The 13,340-nt window shown below is 45.8% G+C and overlaps 3 protein-coding genes across 3 annotated transcripts; all 3 read left to right on the top strand.

Annotated features, from left to right (window-relative positions):
- The first annotated feature begins 2,313 nt into the window (after positions 1–2,313).
- On the top strand, positions 2,314–3,684 carry LOC118646667. The gene has a single exon (XM_036290119.1). It carries the CDS (start codon positions 2,314–2,316, stop codon positions 3,682–3,684), a length of 1,371 nt encoding a protein of 456 aa, XP_036146012.1.
- Positions 3,685–3,688: 4 nt separating this feature from the next.
- LOC118646666 lies at positions 3,689–5,526 on the top strand. Its single transcript, XM_036290118.1, has 2 exons — positions 3,689–3,737; positions 3,812–5,526. The coding sequence occupies exons 1-2, from the start codon at positions 3,689–3,691 to the stop codon at positions 5,524–5,526; spliced, it is 1,764 nt and encodes a 587-aa protein (XP_036146011.1).
- A 1,107-nt stretch (positions 5,527–6,633) lies between these two features.
- Positions 6,634–7,593, top strand: LOC118646665. Its single transcript, XM_036290117.1, has one exon. The coding sequence runs from the start codon at positions 6,634–6,636 to the stop codon at positions 7,591–7,593; it is 960 nt and encodes a 319-aa protein (XP_036146010.1).
- Positions 7,594–13,340: the final 5,747 nt, after the last annotated feature.

Here is a 13,340-nt window from a genome sequence, read left to right as displayed (position 1 = left end):
GCGATCCACCCCGCTTTTGCGTGCGAACGGTCCCGCCGTTAAGTTGCGTGTCGTGTCCCTGGTGAAGTATCGGTGTGGCTTGTGCGAGGCCTCAACCAGGGCAAAGGGACGAGCCTGGAGACGAGGGAGGACGTCGCCAGGACATTATCGGTGAGGTGGCCTGTCAAGATAAGTTAATGTGAGCGGTTGCCGGCCGGCGAGGTGTTCCCGGGCCCGTTCTGCATCCGTTTTTGTGTTGGTGCGTGACTCGCGTGGACCGCAGGGCGGTCATACGTTCGTGTCAGTAATTGGGGATATATCGGATGCAAGCGGGCGGGACGCTGAAGCGCCGAGCCACGGGGAGGACGATTGTGAGGACGCGTGGGTTCCGTCGGAGATTCCCCTCGACCGGGCACGCCGCAAAGCCCTCGCGCGAGCGAGTATCGCGTCGCGAGTAGCGGGTGGACGGGACTTCCGGTTTCGCGACGGTGTGTAGTGCGGTAGCGGCCGGCGATTATTGTGTGACCCCCGCGAGACACGCGGTCGCGTTCTCTAGTTGCCGGGAGTGTCGGCACGTTCGAACGTCCGAAATTCATGTGCGCGGAAGATTCCATCGTCTGTCCTTGTCGGCCGCGTGCCTACCGCGGGAGTTTCCCGCGTATCGTTCGCGTTTCTGTTTGGTTTGATTCGCGCCGGGGCGCCGCCTTGTCGGAACGCCGCCTGCCGCGCCCCGTGATATTATTGTTTCTGTCTGACTATTCATTTTAATAAAGTTCGTTACTTGTTACGTTCGGAGTCTATTTTTCTGGTGTGTCGTCCGCCACTTCGTGTTACCGCATTCGCCTGCTCCCTTACGATTCACCCCGCCCCTCTACCGTTAGGCAGAGCTGGTCGAGATTGTCGCGCGAGGATCGAGGACACCTTGGCGTAACGATTTTCGCAAATTGACGCGTCGTCGAGCGCGTCTGGCGCCCAACAATTTTCGTGATAACGTGTGGCCGAGATTCGAGCGCGACAAACACGGCATCGGGGGTACCGGTTACCCTATCGGTCTCGCTGCTTTTTGCTCGCGGCTTTCCCGGTCAGGAAAAGTCGTGACAATATATTATAATATTACAAGCAAACTCTATCCTGCTCTGGCTCTATTAGCATTTATTTTACCAAACTTATATTAATTTAATATTAAGAGCCTTTCTATACATATTACTATTGTCTAAACTTGAATTTTTTGTTTGTAACTGATCCCACTAAAAACAATTTTTTTTTAATTTTGGTACATATACACTGAGAGAAAAAATGCTAGATTTCAATAAATATTTCTTTGAATAGTGCTAATAACATATTTTATATAAAATCAATAATATTTATTTCAAACAAGTAATATTTTCTAAATTATAGAAAATTATTACTTGTTGTAAATAAATATTATTGATTTTCTATAAAATATGTTATTAGCACTATTCAAAGAAATATTTATTTAAATCTAGTATTTTTTTTCTCAGTGTAGAAAGTATTCTCCAGAGTACGAGGTATTGCCATTGTTCAAGAATCATTGAATATTAATTTCGCGAACCGGCTAGATGGCAGCATCCGCCGGCGCCACGGAAAAGACCATAACTAGAATCGGCGCATCGCGCACGCGCAGGCCCGACCGGCTCGGGAAGACGGGCTGTGACCGGCAGTGTGTTTTTGCTATGGCTTCCGTGTGTACATACGAGTGATCGTACATCAGGCAGCTTTTAGTGTTTCTCAGCTCGTGGACATTCTCATTCTGTGCTCTCAAGAACAATTAGTCAACTCATTAGTCGTCGCATCTGTGAACTCAAGTGCATCACCAACGCCTGCTCAAACTCACCACGTATAGCGCAGGCCGGCGCCACGTGGTTCACACGGCTCAGGGGCATCACCTTCACCAGGCCGGTGCTCGATTAGTATAATCGACCCGAGCGAGTGAATAGACAGATTATTCTCACAGTGAAATCTCGTAAGCTCAGTTTAGAATACGTGCATGGACAATCTCATTTGAACAACTTCACTTTCTGTGATCGATTAGATTCGTTCTGATCAATGTAATATAATCATTAAATATCTATTTAATTCATTTCGTGAGCATTATTGTCACAACGTCCTCTCACCCTGCTCCCATCCGCAGGGTCCCAGCGATTTTATATTGCGTGATTCGCAAACATTTGGTCCTTCGAGCCGGATGTGGCACGTGCTCTCGGAGTGAACAACGCAGTCACGCATCCTACTCGTGATCGGAAACAAGGCTCATCCACACAGTGACACTCATCGAAGCGGAATCACATCACGTCTGTCTCACGCCAGCTCATCATGTCGGAATCTCAAAAGCCGAATAAGGCTGAGCGCCCGGTGACTCCACAGCTGGACGTGCCGGAAGAGCGTTCATCGTCACGGAACGTGTCTCCAGTCAGGCTTTCCGCAGAGCTCACCCTGAAGGTGCAGACGCAGCTGGGCCGGCTCGCCGCGATTAAATCCATTGCGGAGATGCTACCGCAGTCTCACGAAGAGACATCGCTCGAGGAGTTGAATCAATTCTGGCTTCAGATTGAGGAAACTCACAAGGCCTTTAATAAAGAACATGCCTATTTTGAGGTCTCATGGCCCGCAGCACTCACCAATCACGAGTACTTCTCAAGGAACGCTCATCAACAGGAGATATTGCATTACATGGCTGCACGACGTCTCATTGGCAAGCTCCGACACTCATTGACCGCTCAACCTGCTCCTGCGGAGGCAATCTCAGCATCTAGCGACGAGCGAAGGGTGAACACACGTGTTCCAGACCTCTCACTCCCAAAGTTTTCGGGAGATTACGTAGCATGGCCTGCCTTTCGAGATCTTTTTATGAGCATCATTCTATTCAATCAACAGCTCACAGATGTTGAAAAGCTCCATTACCTTCGCACGTCGTTAGAAGGCGTAGCAGCTCGAGCTGTCTCAGGACTTCCCATGACTGGTGACTCACTCGGGCCTTCCTGGAACATACTCAAGGACAAGTTCGAGAATAAACGTCTGCTCATTCAAGCATGTCTTGATAAGCTCTTTGCCAGCTCAACACCAGTGCCTAGGAAGTCGGCAGCTCAGGACAAGCTGCTCACAGAGGTCAAGGAGGCACTCAGCACACTCGAGGCGTTGGGAGTCAAGGATGATCTGGGCGACTGCGCGGTGGTTTACCACGTCACACGGCTTCTCGATCGCGTCACGCGGGAGAAGTGGGAGAATGCGGTATGTGCCACGCGAGAGTATCCCAGGTTCGAGAAACTCGAGGAATTTCTAGCTTCCAACACGGAAACTCTCCAGAGGATCGAAGCTGCTGCATCTCAGCCGGGTCCTAGCTCATCTGCAGTGACCTCTAAGAAAACGACCGCTCATCAGACGTCTCAACGGAGTGACTCATCCACTGCGTCGGTCAACTCATACCCGTGCGATTGCTGCAATGGACAGCATTTCGTGGTCATGTGTACCAAGATCCGAGAGCTGTCGGTACAAGATCGACACAAGGTCGCAGTGGACAAGCGCCTCTGTTTTAACTGTCTAGGGCGCCATAGCGTCCGATCATGCAAAAGCCTGAGAGGATGCAAGAAGTGTACAGAGCGCCATCACACTATGTTGCACGACGCACGCCCAACAGCCTCGACCGCGCCGTCAAACAACGGCTCATCGGTGACGCCCTCGACGTGAAAAGATGGTGCAATTGTCGAACGTCACACACATGTCCGTTCATCCCGCTCAACGTTACTCGCTACCGCCTTGGCACAAGTCAGCTCATCAGTATCTCATTTGACAGCACTTCTGCTCATTGATTCAGGCTCAGAACTCACCTTCGTTACGGAGAATCTCATTCGACAGCTCAACATTCCTCGTCAATACTCAGGCATCTTCATCACTGGAATTGGAGGCAAGGAGTATACTCAGACACGAGGAGTCGTGTCGCTCACTTTACGTTCAACACATTCAGACTCGATTGCCAACGTCCAGGCTCACATTCTCAAGACAGTAACATCAATCTTACCATCCTTTGAAACGGAACCAGAAGAATGGCCGCATCTCAAACACTTGGCATTAGCCGATCCTGAATTCCTCATTCCGCGGCCGGTTGACATCCTCATTGGAGCAGACGCCTATGGGCAAATCATCAAGCCCAACATCATCAGGCATTCTCCATTTATGCCGATAGCACAACTCTCCATTTTCGGATGGCTTGTTCTTGGACCAGTTAACAAGAAGACAACATGCACATCAACGCATCATGCTACTATTCAATCCAACGAAGATGCTCTTAATGAGTTGTTGACAAAATTCTGGATCCAAGAGGAGGTGCCTGCTCATGATGTTAATCGACTCACCCCTAACGAACAGAGATGCGAGGAGCATTTTAAAATGACACACTCTCGCGATCCTTCAGGGAGATATACCGTCCGGATTCCACTTAAGTCACCAGCAGATCTTTTGGGTGATTCCTACCACGCCGCTCATCAATGTCTTAAAGGATTACGCAAGCGACTCTCAAGGGATGCGAGCTATCAACGTCTTTATCAACAGTTTATGACTGAATACGAAACACTCAATCACATGACGAAGGCATCATTTATCTCCAGTCATCGCTCACATTTTTATTTGCCGCATCATGGTGTTCTCAAGCCTGACAGTACAACAACGAAATTGCGGGTGGTTTTCAATGGCTCTAGCGCATCTACATCGGGATACTTTATCAATGATCTCATGTATACTGGAGCAAAACTGCATCTAAACATCTCAGATGTTTTACTGTGGATACGTAGACATCGTCACATTTTTGCCACAGACATCACAAAGATGTACAGACAGATCAAGATTCACGAGGATGACTGGGATTTACAACGGATACTCTGGATAGACGATCAGCTCAACGAAGTGCCATATCACCTAACAACCGTCACTTATGGAACAAAGGCCGCACCGTTCTTGGCCGTGCGAACTCTGCTGCAATTAGTAGAAGATGAAGGATATAGATTTCCACTGGCGGTGCCATCTATCAGTCACGGCAGATATGTCGATGACATCTTTGGTGGTGCAGATACAGTGCAACAATTACGAGAGGTTGCACAACAACTGAAAGACCTCTGCATGGCGGGCGGCTTTCCACTAGCAAATTGGCACGCAACTCATTCCGATCTAATCAAGACTGTCACTGACAACCAAGACCAAGGCTTACCAATCACATTCGACGATTGCGCAACCAAGATACTCGGATTAAAATGGCTCCCTCAAGAGGATGCATTTGCATTTTCAACAAGGAACTCTTGCGCTAAAAGCGGACTCACAAAACGCCTCATTTTATCTGAAGTGGCTCAGATTTTTGATCCACTTGGCTTTGCATCACCTGTAGTGATCAAGGCTAAAATTCTTTTGCAGGAGCTTTGGCTGCACAAGCTCCAATGGGATGAACCACTGCCATCCCAGCTCTCAGCCAGGTGGCTCATCATCAGAGAAGAACTCACAAGTTTGGCCAAACTCTCAATACCTCGGTGGTTCAATACATAGAGCGACTCGACGGTGGAACTTTACGGATTCTCTGATGCCTCTCAATTAGCAATGGCTGCAGTCATATACATCTCCGTCCGCAGCTCAAAAGGTGCCACGATCTCACTTGTGTGCTCCAAAACCAAGGTAGCACCTCTCAAGCGGCTCTCAATCCCTCGACTTGAACTCACAGCAGCTCTACTGCTTTCTCGACTCATGAAATACGTCAAAGCCACTCTACAAATGGACGTAGCGACCACTCACATGTGGACGAACTCTCTCGTGACACTCTCGTGGATCAGATCTCATGCATCGCGCTGGAAAGATTTTGTCAGGAATAGAGTAGCACAAATTCAAGAACTCACTCCAGACGCTCACTGGAGATACATCCCTGGAACATCTAATCCAGCAGATTGCGCTTCACGAGGCCTCACAACTGCTCAACTTCAACATCACTCATTGTGGTGGAATGGACCGCCATGGATACTCAAGCCAAACTTGTGGTCGTCACAACCAGCGCTCACCGACAAGCTGAGTGCAACTGAAGCTCGTCCAGGTGTCTCCTTATTGGCGATAACACCAAAGGCTGACTACCACTGAGATATCATCTACAGGTACTCAAATCTCAATAAATTATTGAGGATCACAGCTCTTTGTTTCAGAATCATCTCGCGATTGAGAAAAGTCCACGACTCATCGCCTGTCGTACACACCTCTCCCGCGGCTGTAGAAAGGGCGCGACTCTTCTGGATTAAAGCAACTCAAGCCACGTATTTCTCTCACGAACTCAAGATGCTTCAATCTAACTCACCGTTGGCAAAAGCGCACGCATTCAATCGATTAACTGCTTACATCGACGCTCAAGGAATCATTCGAGTCGGCGGACGACTCGCTCACGCGGCGCTCTCATTCGATGTAAAGCATCCTGCAATATTGCCTCGACACTCTTATCTATCATCGTTGATCATAGCTCATGCCCATCAACGAACGTTACATGGGGGCACACAGCTCACGCTCTCGTATATCTGACAACAATATTGGATTCTCGGCGGACGGGCTCCGGTCAAGTCACACATCCTGCGCTGTGTCAAGTGTGCTCGGCAGAGGGGGATCCGTGCTCATCAGCTGATGGGCCAACTACCTCTCTCTCGAGTTACGCCGGCACGACCGTTCACTCACACAGGGGTGGATTATGCGGGACCACTCACCGTTAAAACTTGGAGGGGAAGAGGTGCCAAAACCAGTAAAAGCTGGATCTGCGTCTTTGTGTGCTTCTCAACCTCAGCAGTACATCTGGAGGCGGTCGGTGATTACTCTTCCGAAGGATTCATTGCCGCCTACCGACGATTCGCATCGAGACGCGGCATTGCTCACACCTTGCATTCGGACTGCGGCACCAACTTCATCGGGGCGGATACAGCTCTCAAAAGGCTGTTTATCCAGAGTACTCAGGAACATCAACGAATCTCTCAACTGCTCTCCGAAGACAATACCCGGTGGGAATTCAATCCCTCAGCAGCACCTCACATGGGTGGAAAATGGGAGGCGGTAGTAAAATCAATCAAATATCATCTACGACGCACCATTGGAGAAAACGTGCTCACCTTCGAAGAACTCGCTACACTACTTACTCAGATTGAGGCAATTCTCAACTCTCGACCTCTCGAGCCATTGAGTGACGATCCAGAAGACATATCAGCGCTCACACCAGGTCATTTTCTCATCGGAAGCTCTTTTACTACTCTACCAGAACCTTCGCTCACGGACCTGGCGATCTCAAGGCTGTCACGATGGCAACTCATCCAGCAAAGAGTACAACAATTTTGGACCCAATGGTCATCTCATTATCTACAACGCCAACAAGCAATCTCAAAATGGCACCACAGGAACAATGAAGTCAAATTAGGGTCATTGGTGCTCATCACCGACGAGCGGCTACCACCATGCAAATGGCCATTAGCCCGGGTAACTGCCTTACATCCAGGAAAGGATGGACTCGTTCGGGTGGTGACGCTGAAAACTGCCACTACCACTCTAGTTCGGCCAGTGATCAAGCTCGCTGTTCTGCCAGTACCATCATCAGAGTAGGAATCATCAACAAGGTTGCTGATGGCGGGCGGAATGTTCAAGAATCATTGAATATTAATTTCGCGAACCGGCTAGATGGCAGCATCCGCCGGCGCCACGGAAAAGACCATAACTAGAATCGGCGCATCGCGCACGCGCAGGCCCGACCGGCTCGGGAAGACGGGCTGTGACCGGCAGTGTGTTTTTGCTATGGCTTCCGTGTGTACATACGAGTGATCGTACATCAGGCAGCTTTTAGTGTTTCTCAGCTCGTGGACATTCTCATTCTGTGCTCTCAAGAACAATTAGTCAACTCATTAGTCGTCGCATCTGTGAACTCAAGTGCATCACCAACGCCTGCTCAAACTCACCACGTATAGCGCAGGCCGGCGCCACGTGGTTCACACGGCTCAGGGGCATCACCTTCACCAGGCCGGTGCTCGATTAGTATAATCGACCCGAGCGAGTGAATAGACAGATTATTCTCACAGTGAAATCTCGTAAGCTCAGTTTAGAATACGTGCATGGACAATCTCATTTGAACAACTTCACTTTCTGTGATCGATTAGATTCGTTCTGATCAATGTAATATAATCATTAAATATCTATTTAATTCATTTCGTGAGCATTATTGTCACAACGTCCTCTCACCCTGCTCCCATCCGCAGGGTCCCAGCGATTTTATATTGCGTGATTCGCAAACAGCCATTTTCCATTAATAAATGACATGACTTCAATAGATCCTATGCTCGTTGCTTGAACAAATAAATTGTCACCAATTTGAATTGAGATAGCTTGAATTGATTTAAATAATGTAAACCATTCTCTGTGAAATGTCATGTGCTTTGAAGCTGGGCTGTCTGCTAACCAAACGTCTTCACAATCAGAAACTGAAATATTTTTCACCTCTGCGCTTAGAGCTTAATGTTCCTTATTAGTATCTGTGTTCCGTTTAGTTTGTAGTATTCAACATTCGGACTTGAAGCGTCTCTTTTTGTGACAATAATGGCATTCAAGATTTTTTTATTTACCTGCTTTGAGCCTTGATCAATTTTCTTGCTGGTTAAAGAGGCTTTGTTGGTGAATTTTGCCTTACTGATTTTAACCGCGGCAAGGGCTGTTGACATATCATCGGTCTCCGATAAACGCTGTTCCTCCATTAATAATCGTGCTGTTAAGTTATCGAATGTTTGCTTATTTTCAGCATAAGAATTCCATGTTATAAACGAACCATACTTTGCTGGAAGTCTATCCGCCTAAAACTTTTGCAACCTTGTCGACGTCTCCCACTGGCTCGCCGACATAAAAGATTCCACTTTGCTTATGTGCTGTGCAACTGTATCTGTGGCAGACATCTTATAATTAAAAAATTGCTGTTTAAGAGTAGTTTTATTTACCGGTGAAAGCTGCTCGTGAATTGTATTGAGTCGTGTCCACATGATCGCAGCGTTGCTACAGGCCATGACAACTTGAAGTTGGTCGAATTCTACTGCTGTTGAAATTTGAGCATGGCCTTTGCATCCTTTTTATCCCATGATGTTTGATCAGTGCTTTGCACTATGGGTCGAGCTTTTGTACCCTGGACAATATCAAGAAGTCCTTCAGCTCGAAAAATTATTTCTAACTGATACTTCCATAACTGGAAGTACTTGCCATCAAACTTCTGAATATTAAAGCTCTTTAGTTTGTCCATCTTTTCCTCAGTCTCAATAAGAATTACTAAGGACCGACGTCGATGTAACAGAAAAGGCAAATAACCTTAAACGCAGGCGTCACGTTACTTACTGCTTAATCTCACAAACAATGGCTGTTCAATCAACTGGGCCCATAACCCGATGTTTGTTTCAGTAAATATGTAGTTTCTTTTTGGTACAAGAAAGTATTGGGAGCGTCCGAAATGGCTCCGCGTAAATTTGACCACATTCGAAATGGCCACGTTCGAAACAGCCACGTTCAAAATGGCCACGTTCGAAACGGCCACGTCCGAAACGGCCACGTTCGAAACGGCCACGTTCGAAAGAACCACGTTCGAAATGGCCACATTCGAAACGGCCACGACCGAAACGGCCACGTTTGAAAGAGCCACGTTCGATATGGTCACGTTCGAAACGGCAACGTTCGGAATGGCCACGGGAAATATTGCACGGAGTTCAATTTGCCCACGTTCGAAAGGGCCACGTTCGGAACAGCCACGTTCGGAATGGCCACGTATGTTTTACTTGATTTCTAATACAATGCACGTGGGTTAGCGTCTCGGACGGGGTGAGTGCGGGAGGGGGGCCGAAAGCTCCCCTTGCACTCCCCCGCGTGCGTGCGTGCGTGCGTGTGCGCGCGCGCGCAAAACGTTCTCTGCACCACATAGGTTTGCGACTTTCTATGCAAAACAAGATGCTCGTTAAAATACATATGTAGATATTTAAATATCTACAGTGAGAAATAGTACATCGAATCAACATTGATTCAACATCGAAATCATCATTTCGATGTCGATTCGACGTTGAATTTGTGTCGAATTCATTATCGTTTTTCGCTGGGTTTTTCAATTTATATTTATGCATTTTTTGCATGGCTTGTGCTAGACAGAGCATGCGCTTGTGACTAAGAAGCATAAAGATATGATCGCTGCGCCTGCTCAAATAAAACATACGTGGCTATTTCAAACGTGACCGTTTCGAACGTGGCCGTTTCGAACGTGGCCGTTTTGAATGTGGCCATTCCGAACGTGGCCATTTCGGACGTAGCCGTTTCAAACGTGGGCAAATTGAACTCCGTACAATATTTCCCGTGATCATTCCGAACGAGGCCGTTTCGAATTTGGCCATTCCGAACGTGGCCATTTCGGACGTGGCCGTTTCAAACGTGGGCAAATTGAACTCCGTGCAATATTTCCCGTGGTCATTTTGAACGTTTTCAAATTTACGCGTGGCCATTTTGAACGTGGACAAATTATATCCACTCGAATGTATTTATTTATATGTGAACTCAGAGACTTGACGATAACACCTGTGTTCCAAAACGCAATAGCTTCCTATCTTGTACAAGAACTGACCAACCAACTAGGTTGCATCGTTATTACAAACCATGAACATAAAAGGAATAAAAGTGACCTCTGTTAGTAACTAAAGTAACACTATAGTAAATAAACCTATTTGAAGTAACATGCCGTACTTAAACATATACATACATATAAAAATTAAAAACTAAGTGTGACAAGCATAAGTGATTCTATATAATTTTAGTTAACATATATTTTATGATTAAATAATTGAGTAATTAATTGAGAAAGTACTTTAATTAATTGAGTAATTAATTGAGAAAGTACTTTAATTGAATAATTAATTGAGAAAGTACTTTATAAGTTGTCGTGGTATTGTTAGCTTTTTATTTTTAACCATTTTCTTTTATATCATTGTGGTATGATGGTTCTGAGTACTCCGATACTTTGATAACCGTTCAATATTTTTGATACTTGTTTACAGTTTCTTAAAGCAGAAAATGAGCTGAATATTCTGGTATATTTATTTTTTTTATGCTTTTTTTATTAGTGGGGGTGCTACCGTGACGTGAACTTAGCACCCCTACTTTTTTGGTCTTAATCTCCTGCGAACGGATAGGAGCCAAAAATTTGGGACTAGGGCAAAAAATTAGCAGATAGTTAATAAAAAATTATGCGGTATTTCCGAACTTTTATTAGTGATAGGTGTGCTATGTCTATTCACTGACGTGATTAGAAATAGAATATACTAATGTCCGCACTTAAGAAAACGTAGAGATATCATATACCACAAGAGATCTGTAGGATATACTAAGATTTTTGCGAATATATGACAGATATCTCAATATCTTTAGAATAAAATTAGTTTATATACTAATAAAGAGTAGTAGGATATACTACAGACCGCACATAAGGGAACGTAGTAGGGAATTGAGATGTAGCTTTGGAAGTAGTTAACAGTACTGCTTATAATGACAGATAAAAAATAATAGAAAATTTTGGTCATTATTTCCAATGGTGATTTTGAATCATATATTTCGTATCGCACTTATGAAATTTTACGTAGTCGAATTTTATGTTATTATATCCATTACATTTCTCAACTAATTTTTTGCGTCTTATATATTTTATAACTGCATTTAATAATAATGAAAGTTGTTTTTCTATATGAATTTAATAAGAATATGTTATGATAAAACAAAGGTTCTTATCATAAATGACATTTATTATTAATATGAATAAAATCATGTATTAGATCGTTCAAGTCAAATTGGGACTTTTGAGTTTACAAAATAAAAGAACAAATATCAAGGAGTAAAAACTGCGTTTATCCTTCAACACACTCTCCTGCTATACCCACACATTCATCCCAGCGCCCAACTAATGCATGGAAACTCCAGTCATAGAAAGATTCGCCATCATTTTAGGAGAGCCCGCTTTACTTTGTCATCAGGAACTCCTTTAGGGATCCAAACAGGTGAAAACAAAGTGGAAGCTGCATTTGTTTTTTGATATACTTAGACACAGTGAGAAATAACTATGCCGAGGGCACCCAGTCCGACGGGTTGAGTGCGGGAGAAGGACCGAAGTCCCCTCCCCCGTGTGTGTGTGTATTCGCGCGCGCGTGCGTGCATGTGTCGGTTTCTTTTCGTGTCCAACTGAACAGTGTGCAAGTGAACGGAGTGCAACTGAGCGATGTGCAACTAAACAGTGTGCAAATGAACGGTGTCCATTTGAACCGTGTCGAAGTGAGTGCCACCCGTTTGTCATTGCGTCTGAGCTGTTCTGGGACAGGCTACTTCATTTCGTCATTGGTGCTGAATGATGACCTCCGAGGAACTCCTCTCCGAGTGATTTCCATCATTGGATCCCTAAAGAAGTTCTTCGCAGGTCCCCATTTCAGCACTGATGATGAAGGGAAACGGGCTGTCCTAAAATGGTTCAGACGTGATGGCTGATCTTTCTATGCCGGGGCTTACCAGGCGTTGTTTGGGCGCTGAGATGGATGTGTGGGTGTAGCAGGGGAGTGTGTCAAAGAATAAATGCAAGTTTCCGCTTCTTGATATTTATTTTCTTATTTTGTAAACTCAAAAGTACTGGTTTGGCTTGTACCACCCACATATGTATGTGACTCTATGGTATACGTATTTTATCTACGTAAATATGTAATTCTATGATATTTTACCTAAGTGTGTATGAAATTCTATCTAAACTTATCTACATGTGTCTGCTATCTTCAGTGATATCCTATCTGCTTATGTATGAACGTCTATCATATTCTATTTACATGGGCATATAATTCAATGGCTACATTCAGCAGATTCAACAGTTGAGCAACATTACTAGATTTTCCGTTGAATAATGCCATTGATTTGTTGGCTCTATAAGTCAGAACCAATCATGTCCGATTGCTACTTAGCTGCTGAGTCTGCTGAATGCGGCCAATGATGGTGTAACGAGCCGTTCCTCCGCTACCGTTAAGGTACACAGATACCAGGCCGTTACCCTCCTACCTCGTGTAGTCCCCTCCGCTTATCTCGTTTCCCCGCACGTCTCCGCTCCCCTTGTCACCAAACGGGGGCTATAAAAGCCCTCCGCTGGTGATAAAAGAGCAGATCTCCCCGGTTTAGCGGAATGAGCCGACCAATCCTCTCAGTGAACTGAGCTGAGACTCCAGAGCATGAATTGAGTGTCGAACATAACCTCAACCCGGCTTCCTTGCCAGCGCGCACTGAGCGCTTCCTCGCGCCACGCACTGACAAGGGAACCTCGC

This window comes from Monomorium pharaonis, chromosome 7 (assembly GCF_013373865.1).
Source record: "Monomorium pharaonis isolate MP-MQ-018 chromosome 7, ASM1337386v2, whole genome shotgun sequence".
In the NCBI taxonomy this organism is placed as follows: Eukaryota; Metazoa; Arthropoda; class Insecta; order Hymenoptera; family Formicidae; genus Monomorium; species Monomorium pharaonis.
The sequence above is the reverse complement of the archived record's forward strand: the minus strand, read 5'-3'. Positions and strand labels throughout refer to the sequence as shown.